Source organism: Vigna unguiculata, chromosome 7 (assembly GCF_004118075.2).
Source record: "Vigna unguiculata cultivar IT97K-499-35 chromosome 7, ASM411807v1, whole genome shotgun sequence".
Lineage (NCBI taxonomy): Eukaryota > Viridiplantae > Streptophyta > Magnoliopsida > Fabales > Fabaceae > Vigna > Vigna unguiculata.
This window is the reverse complement of record NC_040285.1, coordinates 22,226,522-22,250,729: the sequence shown is the minus strand read 5'-3', so window position 1 is coordinate 22,250,729 and position 24,208 is coordinate 22,226,522. Positions and strand designations below refer to the sequence as shown.

At 31.9% G+C, this 24,208-nt stretch overlaps 3 protein-coding genes across 3 annotated transcripts; 1 reads left to right on the top strand and 2 right to left on the bottom strand.

Moving 5' to 3' along the window:
• Positions 1–7,124: 7,124 nt before the first annotated feature.
• On the bottom strand, positions 7,125–8,868 carry LOC114190963 (pentatricopeptide repeat-containing protein At3g62890). The gene has a single exon (XM_028080061.1). The coding sequence runs from the start codon at positions 8,773–8,775 to the stop codon at positions 7,297–7,299; it is 1,479 nt and encodes a 492-aa protein (XP_027935862.1). The 5' UTR covers positions 8,776–8,868; the 3' UTR covers positions 7,125–7,296.
• Positions 8,869–14,942: 6,074 nt separating this feature from the next.
• LOC114191750 (60S ribosomal protein L22-2-like) lies at positions 14,943–16,359 on the bottom strand. The gene is made up of 2 exons (XM_028081125.1): positions 16,074–16,359; positions 14,943–15,291 (listed from the first exon to the last, which is right to left on the bottom strand). Exons 1-2 carry the CDS (start codon positions 16,286–16,288, stop codon positions 15,147–15,149), a joined length of 360 nt encoding a protein of 119 aa, XP_027936926.1. The 5' UTR covers positions 16,289–16,359; the 3' UTR covers positions 14,943–15,146.
• A 330-nt stretch (positions 16,360–16,689) lies between these two features.
• LOC114191749 (outer envelope pore protein 16-4, chloroplastic) lies at positions 16,690–20,236 on the top strand. The gene is made up of 6 exons (XM_028081124.1): positions 16,690–16,826; positions 16,903–16,954; positions 17,061–17,092; positions 17,179–17,212; positions 17,296–17,363; positions 19,909–20,236. The coding sequence occupies exons 1-6, from the start codon at positions 16,755–16,757 to the stop codon at positions 20,041–20,043; spliced, it is 393 nt and encodes a 130-aa protein (XP_027936925.1). The 5' UTR covers positions 16,690–16,754; the 3' UTR covers positions 20,044–20,236.
• The last annotated feature ends 3,972 nt before the right edge of the window (positions 20,237–24,208 follow it).

Here is a 24,208-nt window from a genome sequence, read left to right as displayed (position 1 = left end):
GTTGTTTGGTTTGAATTAATACATTAAATCAATTACATGACTTGCTTATGGACGAGAATAAAGATTAAATCTTTTCAATTTTCCTTTCTTATTTGGAATCTCAATCGAAATTTATGCCTATATGTAACGCGAAAAGGTGTAGATGTATGGAATTGAGTTTTGGGATATATATTTTAAATTTTGTCACGGTATAAAGTTTATGGGCTTAATGAATTATTATATGTTTGTGTTTTTTTTTTCTTTCTTATTAGTCATGAACTTTTACTTGACTTTGAATTCCTTTAAATTTCTAACATAAAGTAAGAATTTATAAAATACTTTAAGCAGATGAAGCCTTTATAATTAGTACTTAATTATTTTAATATTAAAATTTTTTATATAAATAGAAATTAGTTAAGTTGAATTCATTTTATATAAAAACCACTATCTCTTTAGAAAAGTATAACACTCTCCCTCCTCTAATTTTTCTCTAAACTTTTGATCTCTACTCATTTGTTTGACCATCAAACTCTCTAAAATTAGTGATTTCTTAGGATTTTAGCATCTGGTGCCACTTATCCAGTATCAGACATCACCATGTTTTTCTTATTTGAGTTATCTTAGGAAAATTTAGATTCTCATTTCGTTAACTATTAGATTTGACTGAAATTTTGACAGTTGGTTCACTTTGACTGTTAAGAGTATCAATTAGAGGTATATGGTTAGAGTAATGATTTTCGCTTTTTTGATGTACTTAATGGAAACATTGTATTTGAACATTATGTTAATGTAATAGAAAATAAATGATGAAATATTAGCATTTATATTAATAGGTGATTGATATTATAAGATGAGTTTGGATTGAGGTAAATTATGTATGTATGGCATGGTGTGGTAAGTTAAGATTATATGGGAATGTGATGAATTATATATATGTATGAAGTGATATTTGTAGTGATGTTGTAATAAAAGTGAAATGACTTTCAGGGAAGGAAGTCTTTCACTCTTATATGTTGTGGTGTATTGAATAATGGTTCTATAAGGAAGTATCCAGACTCTACTAAGTACTCTAACTCATGTAGAGAAATATACTTAGATGGTGTGAGTTGATGGAGGTTCCTATAACGAGAAGTGCTTTGAAAGATAACTTTTGGGGTGTGTCATAGTGAGTCAACCTTGTCATATGGAATGGACTTAGTTCCTATTTTGGGGCTCGGTAAAGTCTTGGTATCACAAACCAAAATCTTTCGAGATCCATATGATGGGTGCAAAATCACTAAGTTTTATTCAACACACATAAATCCTCTAGAGGTAGAACTTGTAGTTTTTGTAAATATCTATTTTAAAATCCATGATTTGATTGTTAATGCTTGATTTGTAAAGTCCATTTAAATGATAATAAGTTTATTTTCATTTTAAATATACTAGCTTACCTTGATTTGTAATTGTGTTTCTTTCTACTATGATCGTGTAATTTCATGAGAGTATGGAACAATGCAAGTGAGGGTTTCCAAGTGTAAGACACCCTTGGGGTAGTTTAGATCTTTTTGAAAGCTACTTATATGGAAATTTGCTTTGTTTAAGAACTATTTTTGAAAAACTTGATTATGTAAATATATGGAGGAAGTATAATACATAGTGTATGCTTAAGTAGTGATAAGTGTCTTGAATACGTAAAATTTTCATATAAATTTGACACTTATCATGTATTAAATGATTATATTTATGAGTAAAACAACCCTTCCTCGCTTAAAATACAGAATGAGATATGAAAAATCTAAGTTTCATGAATTATAATGATAATTGGCTATTTTGCAATAGAAATGGGAGAAAAAACACAAAATGCAACTAAGCCACAACCCTTGACATTAAGCCTAAGAAGTAGAAAAGATAGGACATCATTACTTGGACTTTCTGTCTGAACACAATAAATCAAAGTTGAGCCACATGAAGAAACCTTCTTAGTAGGGAAAGTTGAAGTACCAACACATGAGGCTAAGCAGCATAGAAAACCCTTGCATGAAGGAAAGCTCAAGTGTTAAGCATCAGGATAAGAGACTGAGCTAAAAAGAAAACAACCTCATGAAGAAACCCCATGTGGCTGAGCATAGAGGACAAGGTTGAGCATCGCCCAAAATGTTTTATAAAAATAGTGCTTGGCCTTAAGTTTAGATCATCAATTTCTCATAGCTTTAGGCTCTTTCTCTTTGTAATACTTAGAATAGCCATAGCCAGAGCCATAGGGGAGATTCTACAACTCTAGAAGCTTAGATTTCGTACCATTATGAGTGACTGAATTCTCTTTGGGAGGTTTGATGTAGTAATCTTTGATTATTTGTATTGATACTTCTTTAATTTTCATTTATGCTTCGTTTCAATAGTTTGTGTTTGATTTATGTTTATTGCTTTGATGAATTGACAACTTATCTTATTTTATTGGTTTGGATTGAGATGGAAATCATGATCTAAAAGGTGTGTTGGGTGTAAAAGTCATACACAGTTAAAGTAAGGACTCATTTAACCAGGAGTGAAAAAATCACATTGGATCTAAAGTTCTTAGGTTCTAGGCTGCAGGAATAGGCCTTGATCTACCTTAGAACACTTCTAAGAAATTGAACAAAGGATATAATAATCATCAAAGAGTAATGGTAATACAACATAAGAAGAGGGAATGAAATCCAACCTCACCACAACATTAATCATTATAATTTCTCAAACTTGAATTTAAGTACATCTTAAGATCAACAAATCATTTTCAATCAATGTTTTATAAAATATAGAATAAACAATTTATGATCTTAATAAATATCGATAGATACAACATTTGTTGATACTACTACGAACTAGTGTCGTTGCTGGAAATTGGTTATTAAGAAAACCTCATCAAGTAACCTTTTTTCTTGAATATCAATTATGAAATACTTTAAATAGGCATATTAATTTTACTAATCTGGGATGTTATACATAATATAGTAAAAATTATAATGAAAGAATGTTGTAATTATTCAAAATTACTAGTTGTTGATTGGTAAAAACTTGGAACAAGAAAAAAAAATCTCAATAAAGTATAAAAAGGAGAATATTTTAAAGAATTTCAATTTTGGAGATCGTATATCATAAAAAGTGGATTGAGGAACAATTACACACGCAAAAAGTTATAATTATAAATTGATAAGATGTGACACAAATGGGGAATTCAAATAAGTACAAAGAAGCGAGAAGTTATTTATTTTTTAGATTGTTAACCCCTATAGAGTTTACCTTATAACCTTATAAATAGCATGTAGTAGGCACACATCAGACAAAGATAACACATTTGTAATGCAAAACACTTGTTTAAACACTTTGCCACAATCAAGATCGTGATAAACCGACCAAAAAGAAAAGTAAAGAAACACCATCAATATTTATTAAGAAAAAAATATTAAAAAAATCATTTAAAAAATATTATTGTGTGAAACTAAATTTTTTAGTTCGAGAGTTGATTATGTACGGAGAAACGTCTATCATAAACATAATTATACATTCTTAATTAAACATACTATTTATTTTTTAAATATTTCTCCCATCCTAAAAATAATTAAAAACATTAATTTAAACAAAGATTAATTTATATTTTATCATTTATAAAAAGTTGCCATTATTATCATTATATAAAATATGACATAAGAAAAAGTTATATTATTATATTTTATTATTTAGCTCGATAGGAGTCACTCGTATTTTTATATTTTTAGATAAACGAAGAATCAAAGTAATTTTTGGTTCAAAACATTTATGTGTTAAAAACACTTAAATGTTAAGACTTTTGAATTGTCATAATATTCATAACTCTTGAGCGATATTAACAGAGGTGTAAACTCATGTCAAACTATTATGATATTTTTAAATATCAATTTTAAAAGTATTTTAAATATGAATATTAGAAAAAAATATTTAATAATTATATTCTTATAATATGTTAAATAATTATATTCCAGTTAGCAATTAAATTTAAAAATTTTATCCAATTTATAATTAAATTAAATAATTTATAATTGAATTTAAAAATAATTAATAAAAATGTCAATTTTTAAAAAAAATATTAATATAATTTGTATAAAAGATATTAAATTTGATGTCAACTTGAAAGGGACAAAATTTATTTATTTTAACAAAAATTAGGACTAAATTGAACAAAAATAATGAATATAAAAACTAAATTGAACAAAAAAAAATAACACAATCACAAAGTGACACGTGACACTAACATTGACACATGACACAATTGTGAGACATGTGGACAATTTTTTTTGAATTAAAATTTTTTTAAAAATTAATTTTTTTTAGAAAAATTAAAAAAAAAATTAAAGAAAAAAATAAGAACTGACACGTGGTATATATTGTTCAAAAACGTTAACTATTTAAATATCGTTAATGAAAATAATTAAATTGACCAAAATTTAATGAAAATGAGAACTTAATTAAACATAATAAAAATAAAAACAAAATTTAATAAAAACAACCAAAATAAAGACCAAATATATATATATAAATATATATATATATATATATATATATATATATATATATATATATATATATATATATATATATATATATATATATATATATATATATATATATATATATATAACTTAGGGCTCTTGATTCATTTAACTTTTTTGACAGCACACAAAAATTGTTACAGAGAAGGAGTTTGACCCAACATGCATATTGAACAAAAAATGCAAAAGGAGATTGAAATCTATTGAGCGTTCCTAATCCAATAACCACAAGAATACATCCAACTAATAAAACAACTGAAAAGAAATAGAAAATGCGGTACAAGATTCCATGGGTTCAAATGTCAAACAAAGAAAATAAATTTTTATACCCATTTAATATCTAATGCAATGTGAGAAGAGACATTTAATATCTAATGCAACAATATTGTGAAAAGAGAAAAAGAAAAATCATGTTATCACCTACTTTTAGTCTTCCACTTTAATCATCCTTCAATTATCTATTATAATTTTTTTTTTAGTAATATGATATAATGAATGAAAGATAATAGATTAAAAGGAAGTAAAAAGAGTCAAAACATCATTATTTCACCTGATAAATTGCGATGGAAGAAAGAAAATAAGCTAAAGACATTGGTACAAGGAGGTGACACAACTTGAAAATTATTTTGATCTCGCTTTTGTTGTGGCTTCTTTCGTTATATTTCTGTTTCTACTTATTAATTTCACCTTTTTCTTTCTTTTCTTTTTGAAAAAACAAAACATTTTGATTTATTAACCCATGTATTATAGCTTGATCAAAATATTAAAATTTGTTTAAAAGACCGGTCTTGACCACTAATTTTAAGGGAACTAAAGATACATTCAATTTATATATTTAATTATTGTTATCAATAAAACAAAAATAAATTATTGGACCAATAACATCATGCTCAATAATATCATACTTTGGAATAAGTGAAAAAAATTGAATGTAAATCTATTCTTCTATTTTTCATAAGCATACTTATTTAAAAAAAAAAATAACACTAAAAAGTAAACTATTAAAATCTAATTAAATATTGAGGGATGTAATTATTAAAAGGGAAATATATGATAATCAAGTATGAATTAAAATCTGGTTATAAAAAATACATGATAGCTGAGTCTTTCTTCGTGTGCATAAAAAATTCTTTTACAAAAGACTCATTAGATAAGAAACTAATATTTTAATAAGGAGTGAAACAAGAAAGAGTTACACTTTTTTCTTTATAATAGAACAAAACATATGAGAAATGAGAACAAAAATAATAAATTTATATTTAACTTCATTTTTTTCCTCTCCACAAAACAGAAAAAAAAGCATGGTAAAAGAGTGAAAATAAAAAGGCAAAAGGAGAGAAAATAAAATAAAAATTAATAAGCTTTTTATTATTTATTAGATTTAATTTTGTTTTACTATTTATTGACATTAAATGATGTATTTTATAAAAAAGTTAAAAATTTACCTAATTTAATTCCTATAAAAAGGTTAAAATTTTAACTTATTCAATTCCTGTAAAAGGTTAAAAATTTACCTAATTTAAAAATTAACATGGTATTTGAATTTCTTATAATTGAATTCTTTTCATTTCTTAAATATTTTTGTTTGGATGAAGTAATTAAAATATCTTACATTTTATTTTTCTTGTTTGGATAAAGAAATTTAATTTTTCTATTAAGACAAATGTATTTTAAAACTTTCGATAACTCAACTCTACCTTTCAGATTGAGTCGACTTAACTTGACTTTTGACTTGAGTTGACTAATCTTAAGTCGTCTTACCGTGGAATTGAGTCGAGTCGTCTCGACATTGGACTCTAGACCTTTGTCTCAACTTTCGACCTGTGATGACTCAACTTGACCTTCAACTCCGGCTAACTTATTCCGACCTTCAGCTCGAGCATAGTTGTCATGACCTACGACCTAAGTTGACTAGTCTCAACCTTCAGCTCGGATTGACTTGTCAGGACCTTCAACCTAAGCTAACTTGTCATGACCTTATACGGACTTGTCATGACCTTCAACCCAACAAACACATCTCGCCCGACCTTTGTCTTGGGTCGAATGAGTTCAATATTTGGCCTTGATTGAATTGACTCGACCTTTAAATCAAGTCAACTTGTCACGACCTAAGAAAAATTGGCTCGACCTTTGGTTTAGACCGAATTGGCTTAACCTAGCCTGAATCGAATCAACTCAACCTTCAGTATGGGTCGACTCATCAGTCGAAGCTGACTTGACTAGACCATCCTAAGCTGACTTGTCTTGACCTTCGACCCGACCGATCTGTGACTTGGGTCAACTTGGCAAGACATCTCATTCGGCTTAGGTCAACCCAACTCGATCCTTTTGACCCAAATTGACCTGTTCTGACCTTCGGCCTGGATCGACCTTACCGTACGTTGACCTAAACCGACTTGACTTGATTTTCAGTTCAAATTGACTCAACTGAACATTTGTTGAAGTTGACTCAATTAAGTCTTCCATTTAAATCGACTTGACTTGACTTTAGACATTTTATCTTTAAAGAATTTTAAAATAAATAATAATTGATCAGAGACCACAATGTTCATTATAAAATATATCAATAATTTTCTGAGAAAAATATTTATTACATATGTACAAAGATCTATGATCCTATTCATATGGACTTTCTAAATAAATTGAGAAAACAGTAGACTTGATATTAGAAAATATTATACCCCATAATTTTATTTGAATATATCTAAGCATCGTATCACACTAAAAAGTTAAGAAATACGGGATCTAATAAGATGGAGGCCTCCATGGCCTAGCCTTCCTCATCCAAATCAAGCAATACTTCTCCAGTAGTATGTGCATGACCATACTTTTCCACCCTCTTCATGATCTCATCGAGCATTCTATTCATTTCTTGCGTTTCTGGATGAGAATTATCCCCCGCAAAAAACTCACGAATAACGCCATCTATCTCAACCAAACTACACCCTGGAACTTTCTTGATACCCCTAACCTCCATAAGCTCCCTCAAATGCCTCGCTTCCTTCCTCCGTTCCAGCTTGGCATACACGTTAGAAAGAAGCACATAGGCACTACTATTTGTGGGGTCCAACTCAAGAACCTTCGTTACCGATACCTCACAAGTTTTAATGTCCCCATGCATGCTAGCTCCACTAAGCATAGCTCCCCATATCATCTCATCCGGTTTCATAGGCATTGATTTCACCACATTCCAAGCATCTTCAAAACGATCAGCTCTGCTGTATAAATCCACCATGCAACCATAGTGTTGAATCGTAGGACTAATACAATACTGATTCAACATCCTCTCGAAATATTCCTCTCCTTCATTAACCAACCCTCCGTGCACACAAGCACAAAGAACACCCACAAACGTCACAGCATTTGGCCTCACTCCATCATTTACCATCCTTGCAAACAGATCAAGGCATTCCTCCGAGAGTCCGTTCATGGCAAAAGCAGCAACCATTGCACTCCAAGCCATTACATCCTTTTCACGACCCATCTTATCAAATATGCATTTCGCCCTTCCAATGCTCCCACATTTGGCATACATGTCTATCAAAGACGTCCCGATCACACCACCGATTTTCATCCCACTTCTGTAAACGTAAGCATGAAGCCACTTCCCATGCTGAAAGGCACCTAACCTCGCACAAGCTGAGAGCACTGATGACAAGGTGAACTCATTGGGTCTGAGTTTACTTCCTTCCAACGTGTGGAGCCTACGAAACAGAGAAAGCGCCGCCTTGTACTCGCCACAGGTTACGTAACCGTGAATCATGCAGCTCCACGAAATGACGTTCCTCTCAGGCATTTGATCGAACATTTTCCGCGCAATGTGAATCATGCCGGCTTTGGCACTGGCGTTGATGATGGCGTTCCAGGAGGGTAAGTCGGGTTGTGTAATTTCGTCGAACAGTTGGCGGGCGAAGGTAAGGGTGGCACAGGTAGAATAGACATTGATAAGGGAGGTTTGAACAAAAGGGTTGTGAGCAAGGCCAAGGAGGAAAATTTGAGCGTGAAGTTGGCGTGCTGGAATAGGGTTGTTGATGGATTGGAGAAGGAATGGGAAGGTGTGAAGATCAGGGAGCACGGCATGCAGGCGCATGCGAATGTAGAGTGAGAGTGGTGAAGGAAAGGCTGAATTTTCAACTCTGCTTTCGGAGCTGGCTCGAATGAGGTTGTTCCACACGAATGATTGAATATTAGGGTGGGAGAGGTGAAGACTCGGGTGTGTATATGATATCCACTTCCTCCAGCCACGCATTATTCGTTACCTATGCCAACCATGATACTCCTGCGGTTTAAAGGACCACCATTGGAGTTCATCGGATAGGAAACCCATATACTATCCATAATACTTCATGCATTTTCATTAACCTAATTTATTACTACTTATCTTAATTTATAGAGAAGTAGCATAGTCTCGATCACATATATTACATTATTCTCAAATCTTAGTTAAATGTATTAGACATTACTTAAATGCACAATCTTATGAATTTTTTATTTACTGTTATTTTTTCAATCAATTTAAATTTACATAAACCTATGATAAATTATCTTTGATTATTTTCAATATTATAAATTTAGATATATAAAAATGTGAACATACAGGCACGACAAGATATGTGTTTTCGTTAGTTATTAATAAAGAAGATTAGTATTAATAATTTTTTTTATGTACACATCTTAATATAAATTTTACCTTTATTGATATAAATTATTTTATTTTCTAGATTATACAGATATTTTTGAGAATATAATTTTTATAAATTTAATAACATCTTTTGATTAATGGACAAATTCACTTCTTCATGTGAAGTTGTGACCAACCAAAGTTGTGATCCACACATAAAATTTTTGGCCGACTCCCTTAAATGTGATGATCACATTTGTTTCGGCCTGAACTCTAGAACAAGTATAGGTAAAGATATTTACTGTGTTTTGTGTAGTTAATTCTCTCCCATCTTGACCAAAATTTCTAAGGTAGCAAAAATAATATACTTAAAATTTATATATTTAATATTACTATCACTAATTCAATAAAAATGAATACAAATCTAGTATAGCTATTACTATAAAAGAAACTACACATACCTTGTCAAATAATTCAATCATAACAAATTGTTCAGATATATTTTTTTCAATATAAATAACCATATTATTTGCAAAATATTAATTTTCCATCTTACTAATGTGCACATATATCGATTCAAGAGTCATGTATTTCATTTCATTGTTATGCGATAAACAACGATATTGTCCTGTTTTAATCTTTACTTTTCTTTTATCAATCTTAAAAAATGAATTTATTCTTCTATTTTCCATAATATACCTATTTAAAAAACAAGTTTAAGATTAAAAAATAATTTATCATAATTTAATAAAAAATTGAGAGACATAATTACTAAAAACAATTAAAATAATCGAGCCCACTTCAAAATTGTCTATAAAAAAATCATATAATATATTACTTACTCTTCTATATTCATAAAAAATAATATACAAAATATCATGAGATAAAAAAAAACAGTGCTAAATATTAAACAAGTATTTCATTACGACAAGAGAAAATTACTTTTTTTTCTTTAAGAATGGGAGAAAAGATATAAAAGATGAGGACAAAAATAATGAGTTTTTGTTTAACTTGATTTCTTCTTTGATAACAAAAGAAATTAAGTAAGGGTGAGAGGTGAGTACAACATATGAAAAACTCGAGAATGAGAAGATAAAATGAAAAGTATCTTGATAATACTTTTTAATTTATTATATTTGATTTTATGTTTTACTATTTATTAACATTAAATATTGTGTTTTATAAAAGAAATAAAAAAATATCTAATTTAATTTACATTAATTTTTCAATATACTACTACCTAATTTAAAAAAAGATACAAATAATTTACAAAAATTAAAAGAATGTACATAATTTAAAAAATTTTAAACACATAATTTAAAAAAATAAAAAAAGTTAAAAAAAATTGAAAACATTGGGGAGGAGGGTCGTGGCCCCCACTTGTTCCTGTAAAGCTCTGCCCCTACTCTCATGTAGGGATGTCAATGGGGCGGGTAGGGTACGGGTAGTAGTTCCCCCGTACCCTACCCGTTGAATAAATATCTGTCTCATACCCGTACCCATATCCGTCGAGTATGGGTAATAAAAAATTGAGAGACATAATTACTAAAAACAATTATGATAATCGAGCCCACTTCAAAATTGTCTATAAAAAAATCATATAATATATTACTTACTCTTCTATATTCATAAAAAATAATATACAAAATGTCATGAGATAAAAAAAACAGTGCTAAATATTAAACAAGTATTTCATTACCAGGTGAGGCAAGAGAAAATTACTTTTTTTTCTTTAAGAATGGGAGAAAAGATATAAAAGATGAGGACAAAAATAATGAGTTTTTGTTTAACTTGATTTCTTCTTTGATAACAAAAGAAATTAAGGGTGAGAGGTGAGTACAACATATGAAAAACTCGAGAATGAGAAGATAAAATGAAAAGTATCTTAATAATACTTTTTAATTTATTATATTTGGTTTTATGTTTTACTATTTATTAACATTAAATATTGTGTTTTATAAAAGAAATAAAAAAATATGTAATTTAATTTACATTAATTTTTCAATATATTACTACCTAATTTAAAAAAAGATACAAATAATTTACAAAAATTAAAAGAATGTACATAATTTAAAAAATTTTAAACACATAATTTAAAAAAATAAAAAAAGTTAAAAAAAATTGAAAACATTGGGGAGGAGGGTCGTGGCCCCCGCTTGTTCCTGCAAAGCTCTGCCCCTACTCTCATGTAGGGATGTCAATGGGGCGGGTAGGGTACGGGTAGTAGTTCTCCCGTACCCTACCCGTTGAATAAATATCTGTCCCATACCCGTACCCATATCCGTCAGGTATCCGTTATGCGGGTACCCATCTATTTTTTTCATATCCGCAGGTATCCACGGGTACCCGCGGATATTTACAAAATTATTTAAAAATAAATATTTAACCATAAATTCAAATAAAATAAAATAAAATATATCACTGTTGAAAATTTCAAATAAAGTTCAAACAAACTCAAGTCCATACAAGTCCAAATAATTATAAAAATAAATATAAAATGACGTTCAATACAATGGAAATTCTTTAATTAGTGTTTTGATCAACAAGCTCACTTTTTCGATTGATTCCTGAAAAATAATCAAATAATAAACCTCAACTGTCACATGCCAATTATTCTTATTTTGGCTTCATCATTTGACAACAAGCATACCATAAACATCATTGTCTATATAGGGTTTGATGTATATGCCCAATTTCAAAGAAGGGAAAGAGAAGAATGTCAAGGGGTGTATTTGAAAGGAGACCACGTACCAGTACGAAGCTGGAAGAATGAATACAAAAGACAAGACAAGATATGCAACTTAGAAAAAAGTAGTAATATATATATATATATATATATATATATATATATATATATATATATATATATATATATAAGGGTACTTTTTGAATTAAAGTTTAGCGGATACAGGTATCCACGGGTACAGATACTATGATACTTGTACCCGCCCCGTTAACATGCGGGTATCAAAAGTACCCGTACCCGCAGGTAGCGGGTATCCATTTTTAATATTTGTTTCGTACCCATTGCAGATTTTATCCACGGATACCCACAGGTACATATATTTTTGACATCCCTACTCTCATGTATCCAGGAGCGGAGCATAGTGTCATAGTGTACGTATAGGGTTACATATTTAAATTGCATAATGGGTTAGGAGCCATAAAAAATATCATTTTATTTTTCTTAATTAAATCAGTCTGGGCCCAATAAATTGGTGACCCACCTGACACTTGTAATCTAATTACTTTAATTTTTTAAAGTATATACATGTTTTTTGCTAACATTTGAGTTGTTTACTATGTCTGACATGCTCTCGTTTCAACACGTTGAAAAACGCGTTTAACACAAACAAAATAACGTAATTGAGTTTAAATGATTATATCTATTAATTTAAAGTTTACTGAAATGTATTAAAGTTTCAGGCAATAACAAATTCAAATTTTGCGTCAAAGTTCATAGACCAAAAACATATTTAACATTTTATCTTGACACCCCATAAGTTTTGTCTAAAGATCTAGCAGTGCATGTATCAACAACTTGTTGTTCCTTAAATAATATTTTGCTAGTTTACCCATGTTGTCCCACTTAGATACGTGACCTCTAAGTGGAAAATCGCTCTGCATTATTCGACATTTCCCTGGACAACCTAAATATATGATAATGTAGCGGTTTCTTGAATGTGTCTTGTGACATGATCTTTTAACCTAACATCCTCCTCAGTTCGAGATCTAAACGGGCGATCCTCTTATAAACGATGTTAACCTAGACTATTTATGGAAACATCTCCCCTCAACCTGATCCTAACTCTTTCCTATGGATAGATCTACATGTCTACTTCTAAGAGACGTACACTATGGATCTACATGTCTACTTCCAAGAGACGTACAATTAGTCACATGAAGTCTAAGCTTGCACTTATTGAATGTAACACCTACAAATCTACATATGACTAGGGGTGGCAAACGGGCCAGCCCGACCCATATGTGGCCCGTCAAAAAACAGGTCAAGCTGGGCTGGCCCGTCAAACAGAAACAGGCCAATAGTAACAACCCGTCCCGTATAGGACGGGCTAACGGGCCGGGACGGGCTGACCCGTCTAGTTTTTTTTTTTTAATTAGTTTTCAAATTTTTTAGTTTGTTTTATTTTTTAAATTTGTTTATATATACATATAAATTATTATTAAAGTCATGTTTAATCAAATAAAATATTATTTTAACTTTTAATTGATTAGTTAATGTTTTTAATTAGATAAGTTAAAATAATTATTAAATTTACATATTAAATTATTCAATTATAACTAATAATTCAAACTTAATTTGTAAGTATTAATGATTTAAATTACAATACTATTATATATTTATACATTTAAAATATATAATCTAAAAAATTAATCTTTTTAATTATTTTTATTTTATTTTATTTTTTTAAGAGTTAAATATGTTTTTGGTCCCTCAAGTTTTAGTGAATTTTGGAATTAGTCCCTCATCAAAACTTTATACCAATTTAGTCCTTCATCTTTCAAAATGCGTGAATTTAGTCCTTTTAACCAAATTTTGTTAAGTTTATTTGACGTTTCAAGCGCATTTCATGATAGTATTTAAGTTAACATTGAAACAAAAATGTGTCAAACAATATAAATAATTTAAATATTATCATGAAATGCGCTTGAAACATCAAAAAAACTTAACAAAATTTGGTTAAAAGGACTAAATTCACACATTTTCAAAGATGAATGACTAAATTGGTCAAAAGTTTTGATGAGAGATTAATTTCAATTTTCGCTGAAACTTGAGGGACCAAAAACATATTTAACCCTTTTTTTAAAACGGGCCAACAGGCCAGGACAGGCTGGCTCGTACTTTGGACCGTCAAGTTGACGGGCTGGACGAGACAGGCCAGAACGGACTGACAGGTTAAAATCTTCAACCCAGCTCGTTCCTTTTAGCACGAGCTGACGGGCTGGCCCATTGGTCCCAGCCCATTTTGCCACCCCTACATATGACCTCCAAGAGACATACATATGACTAGTTCCTAAAGTCTAAACTTGTACTTATTCAGCATAAAGCCTCAATATTATATTATCATATTGTATTGACACCTCAACAAATCTACATATTGGTTTGAGAGAGACATGCATATCATTGTCATTCAATTTTCAATTGTATTTATAATTACAACTTTAATGATTAGTCATAAATGTTATGTAAATCACAACTTTAGTTGGAAAAATTGTTTTCACGATGCACAACTTAAATATCGTAATTTTTTTAAAAATCTTTCCGTAATTTTGACATAAAACTTCATAAAAAAACCAACATATTTTATTTTCATAATAATTAAAAAGTTTAACATTTATCATTTCTATTATAGGTCAAAGAGGACCAAATAGGATAATCGAATGTTGTTCGACTCATTACGTCAATTTCCTACCACGAAATACTACATTCATTCTCACAAAACAAGTTTATTACTACCCTATTTCAGCCACGTTTATACAGATCTTAAATTTTTTTTTCTAAGCTACAAGGAGAAGTAAAACTTCATTATATAAAGATTAGCACAAAACTTAATTTCTCCCTTTCAGTTACTTCAGCCTTTTATTTTGATATATCATTCTGCACCAAAACTACCAGCCAGTTCTACTTTCTGTGATGTCACTGGATAAATGGAGTGTTATCCAGCAATTACACCCACATTCGAGGAAGTACAATGCTTAAGGTTAAAAACAAAAACATTTTATGCCTCATTGGAGGGCGAAAACTAAATAACCTCTCCCACTGTAATGGTAAATGGTACCCAAAATAAACATCTGATTTTAATAAAAACCTCTTAAATAATCAGTATAAAACTTCATATGAAGGCACAAAGTCGATTCCAAATTAAACACAGGAATATTTAAACAACCAGTAACAAGTCAATAAACAACACATGATAAAAAGAGTCTCCACAATTACTAATCCTAAGGGAAATGACTCAAGACAGAGAATTGGATCTTCAGTCTTCCTCTTCACCCTCATTCTCAGCAATGTTGAAATATCTCAACTCATAGACATTCCTGTCCTTGTTGGATGCAATCACCCGAAGCCAATCCCTAACATTGTGCTTTTTCAAGTACTTCTTGGTCAAATATTTCAGATACCTGAGAAAGGTTTGATGAATTGAAAATATATAAGAAAAGGAAAGTACTAGCACCCAAAGAAATTGGACTACAAAGAAGAGTTTAATTCATGCGAGGGTTTAAGAGAAACCAAATTACAGCATACTATCAAAGATACTTAATCACACTCACATCCCCAGTCAAGCCTGAGGCTTCAGGCTTATTAGCCTTTTCTTCAAAGACTCTGACAAGTCACAACTTTGTCGCTTAGAGTAAGATATGATAAGGTAATCCTTTTGTGAACTCAAGGCAATATTTTCATAATACAAACAGGATAAAGCGTACATACAACAGGTAAACAATGTGACTATTCACAACATAAGCACAAAAAAAAAACCCTTTTGAATAGTACACGGTTAAATCATAAGCGTACAAATAACTGTAGCACTTCACAACATTATTACCAAATTCAATATTATACCCATTATCTAATCTCTCAGTACAAAATTACTTGCGAATATGCTAAAAAACTTGGACGAGAAACCCTAAAACACATGAAGCTTTATCTTAAGTTTTCAGCACTTTTTCTTAGTATTCTTATCTCAGTGTCAATAACAGGGTCCTAGATTTAATCTCTCCAAAATTAGGATATCTCAGCTAAATAAGCAGTAACATAAACTAACGATGAATAACCACACGGAAAGACACAGCCCCAAGATTTTGATAAATGCTATTGCGGTTTAAAAATCCACTCACATGAAAGGAAACGCATACAAGAGCAGCATGATGAATTGGAAATTAGAAAAAGAAGAAGAAGAATGAACCTTTTAGAGAAGTTGCTGTCGGAGGTAACGGTGATCTTGTTCTTGTCCCGTGTGACAGTAACGGAATCGCCGAGTGCACCGGCCTTGCCGCCGACCTTAATCCTCTCTTGAAGAAACTTCTCGAGAGAAGCAATGTCCATAATCTTGTCCTCCACCGGCTTCGCGCAATCGATCACGAAGCTTGCTCCCTTCTTCTTCCCCTTGGCTCCGCTCATTTTCGCACCTCTCTCTAACACGCACACTGTCTCCCTCGTGACTGTGATAAGCAGCAGAGGCACAAACACAGAAACCAATATAAACTAGGGTTTATATGGTGTAAAACGGCAGCCGCACATGTCGTTTTAACTGTTTATTATAAGTCCAGTCCAAAATACTTGGCAAAAAAAAATTATAATGGACCGAGATCCAAAAGAGCAGGCCCAGTTGTGTAAAACGTTCCCCTCCCTTGCTGTTCTATTCCAGCAGACGCACAAACACAGAACCGATATAAATTAGGGTTTATGTGGTGTGAAACGGCAGCAGCACCTGCCGTTTTAACTGTTTATTGTAAGCCCAGTCCAAAAATACTTGGGCAGAAAAAAATTATAATGGGCCGAGATCCAAAAAAGCAGGCCCAGTTGTGTAAAACGTTCCCCTCCGTAGCTGTTCTCTTCTACGCGCCTACGTGGCGACGGAAAGAAAATGGAAGAAAACTTGGACGGCGTCGCTCCGTGCTCCTCCCTCGCCGTCGAGGCTATAATTCGTGTCGGAGCGGTAACATCTTTTATTCCTACTTGTTTCAATAGAAAATGAATAGACCTAATGAAAGAAACTCTGATTTGTTCTTCAGGCCGGTGCAATCTGGGGCTTGTGCTCTGGTCCCTACGACGCTCGTCAACAGGGTAATTTTCTTTTATACGTGGGGACTACTAATGCGGCTTTTTTCTTACTATGGATCCTCCGATATTTTTCAATTGCTAATTCGTGACCATCCATTTATGTGTGCAGGTCTAACAGGCATTGCTAAAGCTTCTTATGTGGTAAATGATTTTCTTTTATCAAATTTTTGAAAGCTGGTGGTAGGGTTTTCTTTTAATTGATGACATATTTTGCTTGCTAATATCAGGCAAACTCGGTTCGCAGTTTTGGGATTCGATGCGGTAATCTATCTATGCTCAAGATGGTGTTTGGGCTGTGTAAGAATCTTATTGTGGCGTTAACGTTGCTTGATTTGGGGTTTTAGGGGTTGTGGCCGGCGTTTTCAGCATTACGCGATGCGGGGTTCAGAAATACAGGGGACGGAATGATTGGGTTAGTTCACTCGTTCTTTCTCTTGAGCCTTTCGCTTTAGTTTCCAAATGATAAAGAAAATATTCAATCATCATATGACGAAATATAGATTTTGTAACTGTGCAATGCAAGTGGTGCCACAGCACTACAGCGTAGTCGTTTTTCAACCATTCTAGACCTGTAATGAAGCTTAGATTTTGCTCTTTAATGATAATGTCAGGAAATCGAGTTTATGCTTTTCTTGTAACGACAATGAATGATGATTTTATGCTTCTCTTGCTGGATTGGTTTATACGTTGCTTCAGTCATGCCAGTTGTGTTGATATCTGTAATTTTTCTTTGCTATACCTGGTGGGTGATCTCAACACTGCTTGGTGATGACCGAGAGCTTTCTCACAGTTTATAAATATCAAGATTTATGGTTTAGGATTCAGATGCACTGTGATGTCTGCAAAGACAATCTACTCTAGTAACCAAAGACGAATGAGTATAGGCGGGGATATGAATGTTCCTACCTATCCAGCCCATGTAGTCCAAAATTGGCAAAAAATATTAAGGTTGCACATGTACAATATGCCTAGGTACATATTTTAGACACCTGAGAGAGTAAAGTGCTCTCTTCTCATCCATAATGAAGCTTAGACCCGTAATTTTTCCGACAATGCAAGATCTGTAACATAGCTTGGACTTTGCTCTTTAAGGATAGTACAAGGAAATAGTATGTGCACTTCTAGGAATGCAAATAGAAGTGCTCCGATTGGTTTAGACATTCCTTCAGTTTTGTCAGGCGTTTAGATATCTATAACTAGTTATTCTTTGATAGACTTGATGGGCAGCCCCAAATACTGCTTTGTGATGTCGGAGAGCTTCCCTCCAGGTTAGCCATGAAGGAAACAGGGTGTATACCTGCAAAGACACTCCACTCAAGTAATCAAAGATGAATAGGTGTAGGCCGACTGATGATCAGCCCAGGTAGTCCAAAATTGGCAAAAAAATATTAATGTCGCACATGTGCAGTATTCCTAGATACATCTTGTGAGTACCTTGAGTTTTACTTTTTAAAATTTAGTTGATTGATACATTTGGGGTACTACTTTGATACAACTTGCCTCACAATTCCGAAGATGCAGTGCCATTTTCAATTGAAATGGTTGTGTTTCAATATGAACTCCAATGTTTGCGTTACTGTCTTACATATAATACTTGAATAGTAAAATCGACAAGGACTAGGCTGGTCTCACATTTCATATTCTGCTGCCCTTGCACAGCTCTTTTTTGTTATGGGTTTCACATTGCATATATCTCTGGTCTCACATCACATTGCATTTGTTAACATCCTCTTATCGATTGTTCAAGTAAGATCTTACCTGAACATCAAAACCAAAATCGGTCCTTGCTCTAGTGTCTTTACAAATATTTTGCTTGCTAGGAAGAATCATAGCACCTCAGTTTCAATATATAGGATGTTCCAACCAAAACCTCGCCTAATGCATTTTGTACTTAATTTAAAGATTAAATATGTTTTTATTTATTAAACTTACATGTGACATTGGAATTCGTCCCTCTTGAAAAGTTTGGATCAATTTCACCCCTATACTTTATCAATCCATGGATGACATCCTCCTGAGCTAACAACATTAAGCATTTGGTGATTGGTAAACGGTGTTGAATAGTGTTGAATAGTTTCAGCTACACTGGCATCACTCTCAACCCCAAAAAGTTCCCTAGACCATAAATGATGTCGCAGGAAGGCAAGCACCCAGGAAGCAAACTGTTGTAGCTGCTAATTATATAGAAATTATGTTGCACAAGAAATTGTCCCTGCATCGTCGGGGCATGCTCCATCTCACCCTTCGCCAGATCAAGCCTCGTCGCTGCCGGTTCCTAGATCCACGGTAGTGGCTACAACAATGTGGTCTCCGGAATAGAACCTTTAGCTTCAATGCTGTTTGTCACATCACCAAATACTTAATGTTGTTGGCTCACGAGTATGTAGTTCACAAAATTTCAGAGTTGACAGACTTTTAATTTCACATGTAGTGCAAGATCAAGGAGTAAAACATATTTAACCCTTTACTTAATAAAAGAGTTTTTCAGATATTGTGATATCCTAGTTCATATTTACTCGAGCTTTCCACAACATTGTCCTTTGATACAGAGGTAGGAAACAAATTCACTTTACTAGCCCTTTTCTTGCAGATGTGTCAATTTTGTATGTGCATGCGTAAGGCCATCTGGACTTGTGGATCTCATTTGTTTCAATTTATTTATTTAAAAAAACAATTTCGGTGTTTTTGCTAAGTTTTTGAAAGAAAAAACCAGAATCTAAAAGAAATCAGATTTCTTATTATTTTGAATAGCTGTTTGAGGAAGGCTGTAATCGTAGCTAACTGTTGAAATAAGGTCTGTTTCATAATTTTAACCAAACAAATAATAGTTTTGGAAGCGTGCTGGACTATTTGCATGGTTGCATATGTAGGCATTAAACAACTGTGATGTGATTAACAATGTAAGTGGAACATGGTTCAATAATATGCTGGAAATTACTTTTAAATTTCCTTGACAGGTCAACGGTTTGATTGGTGGTGCTGTTGCTGGCGCTGCGGCTGCTGCTGGAACGCGAAATTGGACACAGGTGATTGGGATGGCTGGTTTGGTTTCTGTTTTCTGTGCTGCAGCCGACTATTCCAGAACATCTTAAAATACATATTAGTAGCCTCCAAAGAATATTAGAGACTTGTAATTTTCTCCAATTGCATCAACAGGCAAAATTCCGGTATTTGCCAACTTTTGCATATTGTATATTTAGGAATGTATTGTATTGAAATTTTAGAAGATACCAAATTTTGTGGATTTAAAAAAAAATATATAAGTATAACTACTTATCAGATTTTTTATAAAATAAACTTTTATAATTATTGTTTTTTAGTTTAGATTTTAATGAATTTATATTAGGATTTATATCATTAAAATAACATTGTTATAGATTTATAAGATTTGAAAGGATTAGTGAACATTTAAAATTAGAGTTAGCAAAAAAATTATAAAAATGGTGATTAAGTTTGATAAACAAAATATAACTAATGCTTTTTTTTTCCAACATTTTAACAGCGAATTGAATACAGTTTTATTTTCTTCATTTCGATTGATGAAACAATGTTTAGTATTTACCTGATTATTTATTTGTTACCTGGTGATTTCTTTATGTATTTGGGAGCACATGAAGTAAATATTCGTAAAAGTTGTGTATACGTACTGATTTTAGTTTCATGTAAAATCATTATTTGAATTATCCCAAACATTGTATAAAGATATATAATTTTTACCTGGATGACAATTATAGAGATTCTTTTACATTTTATCTTTCATGTATTACATATTAAATTAAATATTAATATATAATGATTTTAGTTCCGTATTTAAATAACAGATCTTCCCTTTTAATGTTTCCTTTTGATGAAACAAGTTTCGACCCCATTTTGCAAAGAGTATATATTATTGAAAATCATCGCATCTTTTATACCAAACACACCTAAAGAATTTCCCATTCCTTTCCCTGATAAGAATTCACTTTGTAAGCTTCATTTTTTTTTTTTTACAATGCTTTTTATAAATTAATAAAGGTAAAGACGATCACACTAACTTAATAATATCTCACTTATAAATGAGACTATTTCTTGTCCATGAACATATTTTTTTCTCAAACTTTTAATCTAAACTCCTGCATTTCATTCTCCCTGATTAAAATTCTCATATATAAAAGGGGAACTTCAAAACCTTATATTTGTACCCATTTGTCATTTTCTCTATTTTGAGTTATCCACCTTAATTACACAACAACCACTCTGAAAAGGGTTTATTTTCATATTGGAAGTTAGCTCAAGGAATCTAAAGATGCTTTTAATTACTAGGACATTGTGTACAGATAATGATATTTTGACCCATTTTTTTTATTCACTTTTAAATCCACCACTCAAATCACCCATATATCATCACATCACACCACTAAAAAAAATCAAAATAGATAATTGAAGAATGATGGAAGTGGTGAGTTAAAAGTGATTAAAAAAATGGATCAAAATATTATTATCTATTGCTCAAAGGGAACTCTCTAAGTCGACAAATTGAGATCTTTTTTGTTACTCTTTGTTATAAACCGTTTATATAACTTCTTTGTCACTTCTTTGTTACCGTTAGTGAACACAAATGATATTAATAGAACTCTTAATAGAAAAGGTGTCAAGGTTTATCCAAATCCTCTTTAACTTTTGGATTTATTTTTGAATCTCTATTTATCAAATTACATATGTCAATCTAGTCAAGTTCATAAGCTTTGGTGCTAACCCACGTGGGTCAAAGTAAAAAAAGCATACAAGACCAAAAAAATCCACATAAGAAATAGTTTAAATGGTCAAAATAGCAACAACGATCCCATAAATAAGGAATAACTCTTGGGTTGGTCTACGCAAAATGGTCTTAAATCAAGATAGATAAAGTTGAATAGAGACCAAGTCAAGTAGGTCGTTAAAGTTGGGATCAAGTCAGGTTTTTTCTAAGGGCAAGCTAAGATTGATAGAGTTTGAGTCGACTCGGCTGGGCCACAAAATTGAGTCAAGTCAATCAGATAGAAGAATCAAGTCTAGTTGAATAGATCGAAGGTCATGCCGAGCCTACCCAAGATAAAAAGTCAAGCCGAGTCATCCTAGACTAGAAGGTTGAGTCGAGTTAGTCCAGACAAAATGTCAAATCTAGCTAGCCCGAATCGAGGGTCAACCCAAGTCAAAGTTCGTGCCGAGTTAGTTAGGATTAAATGTCAACTCAAGTTGACAATGACAGAAGGTCAACTTAAGTCTATCCTAATTGAAGGTCGACTCAAGTTGACTTAGGCCGAAAGTAAAGGGTAAAGTTGAGTCATCCTAGGCTGAAGGATTGACCCTTCAACCTAAGACAACTCAGCTCGAACTTCGCCCAAATTGAAGGTCTTATATATAAGAATTAATTAAAACCTTCTAGTAGGGTTAAACCCATTCTAACTCTAACCCTTGCCCATTTTAAGAGAGGGCTAAGACTTAGACCCTCATTTGGTGGACCAATAAAATGGGGGCAAATTTAGAAGTAGGTTGGGTTTGTCAGATGGTCCATAAGTCAAATTAACACCTCTAAAACCTTACATGTAATATGATTTGAGTTAAATATGGTTTTGTTCTCCAAACTATCGACGAAAATTATATTTCGTCCTTACTTCAAAGTATCTACTAATTCTGTCTCCATACTTTATAAAGGGATGTAATGTTAAATGTCATTGACAACAAACATCAACTAATTAGAGTCTCTCTTTCCTTTGTGCAACTCTCTTTCTCCTCAATGCAACTCTCTCTCTCTCACCTCATATAATTGGGGGTTCTTAATTCTTTGTTCAAGGATGAGAATAGAGGTGGCGAAGGTCCTTAGTGCAGGTCGTGCATAACAGTGTGGAAAGGTCTATCCTTTGAATTCATTATAGTTGTTAACTCTTCTTGGTAGTTCCAAAACCCTATTTTTATTATTCCCTCACAATGTCACCCTCAACCTCCTTCCATAGGCCTCGCAAAAACAGTATTTTGATGCTCCCACCGTGATCTTTTCCATTTTCCCTTATGGGATTTTCATAAAACTTATTTTTCAAAGTCGATTTTGCTATGGGTGGAAAGTGAGTTTCGAGAATCATGTGGTTGGACAACATGAAAAAGAAGTGGAAGAGAAAGATGAGAGGAAGAATTCCCAATGAGGAAGGCGAAAGGGCAAGTTAAGGTTAGATTCCATGGCTTTTGCAATAGCGAGGAGAGATAGAGTTACAATAAGGAGAGCAAGTTGCAAGAAGAAGGAGACTCTAACGTCGTTTACTTTACATTGTTATAAAATATAAGAATAAAATTGATACTTACTTTGTAGCGGGAGCAAAATACAATTTTCATCGATAAATTAAGATGCAAAACATCTTTAGTTCCTAAAATTTCAAGCATGATAACAAATCTATAACAATAATATATAAAGATTCTTGCTGTGTCCACATTTTAAAATATTAATTTTATTCTTTAAAATATAATTATTTATAAAAAATTTTAAAATTGACTGTTACTTTTAAAAACTTTTTATAAAATCATCTATTTCTGTTTTTTTCTTTTTCTCTATTTATCAACAGTTATTCTCTCATCTTTTTTTATATATTTCACTTTATTTTTAATAAATATAATTTTATTTTATATATTATAACCTAATAACATTACATTATCGTCACCTACTAATATAATATCCACATATATTTAAAAATGTGTACACACAAACACAACATCATAAAATCCGTTACATGTACAATAGAAATTCCTAAGCAACAGACTCATGTCACCACTTCTCCCATTCCCTTACTCTGTTTCCATTTTAAGCTTTTCTCCTGCCTTTTGTTTTTTGTTATTTTTAACAGATTATAAACGATAATAATAGATTTATGAACGATATTTACGTAACACTTTATACAAATACAAAATGAATCCATTATCCAACTAATTGAATTTTATAGTTTTTCCTTAAACTCAAAATAGATAACGCAACCTTGGAAAATCTTATACAACAAAAGACATCACCCGTCGTGTGTGTTTGTTATTGGGACAAGACTAAGCCTAATCCTTCTGATCTATCTCCAACTAACCTTAAGCGCATATCACATAACGGTGGCCATGCTTCTGGCAACACTTCATTCATGTTTTCAATATAAGACTTCCATGACCACCCCACTCATCATACTTGAGGGACAATATTTAAACAAGTATAAATATTGTAAAAGTTGTGATTTTATAATTTATTTCTATAACACCCACCACATTACCATC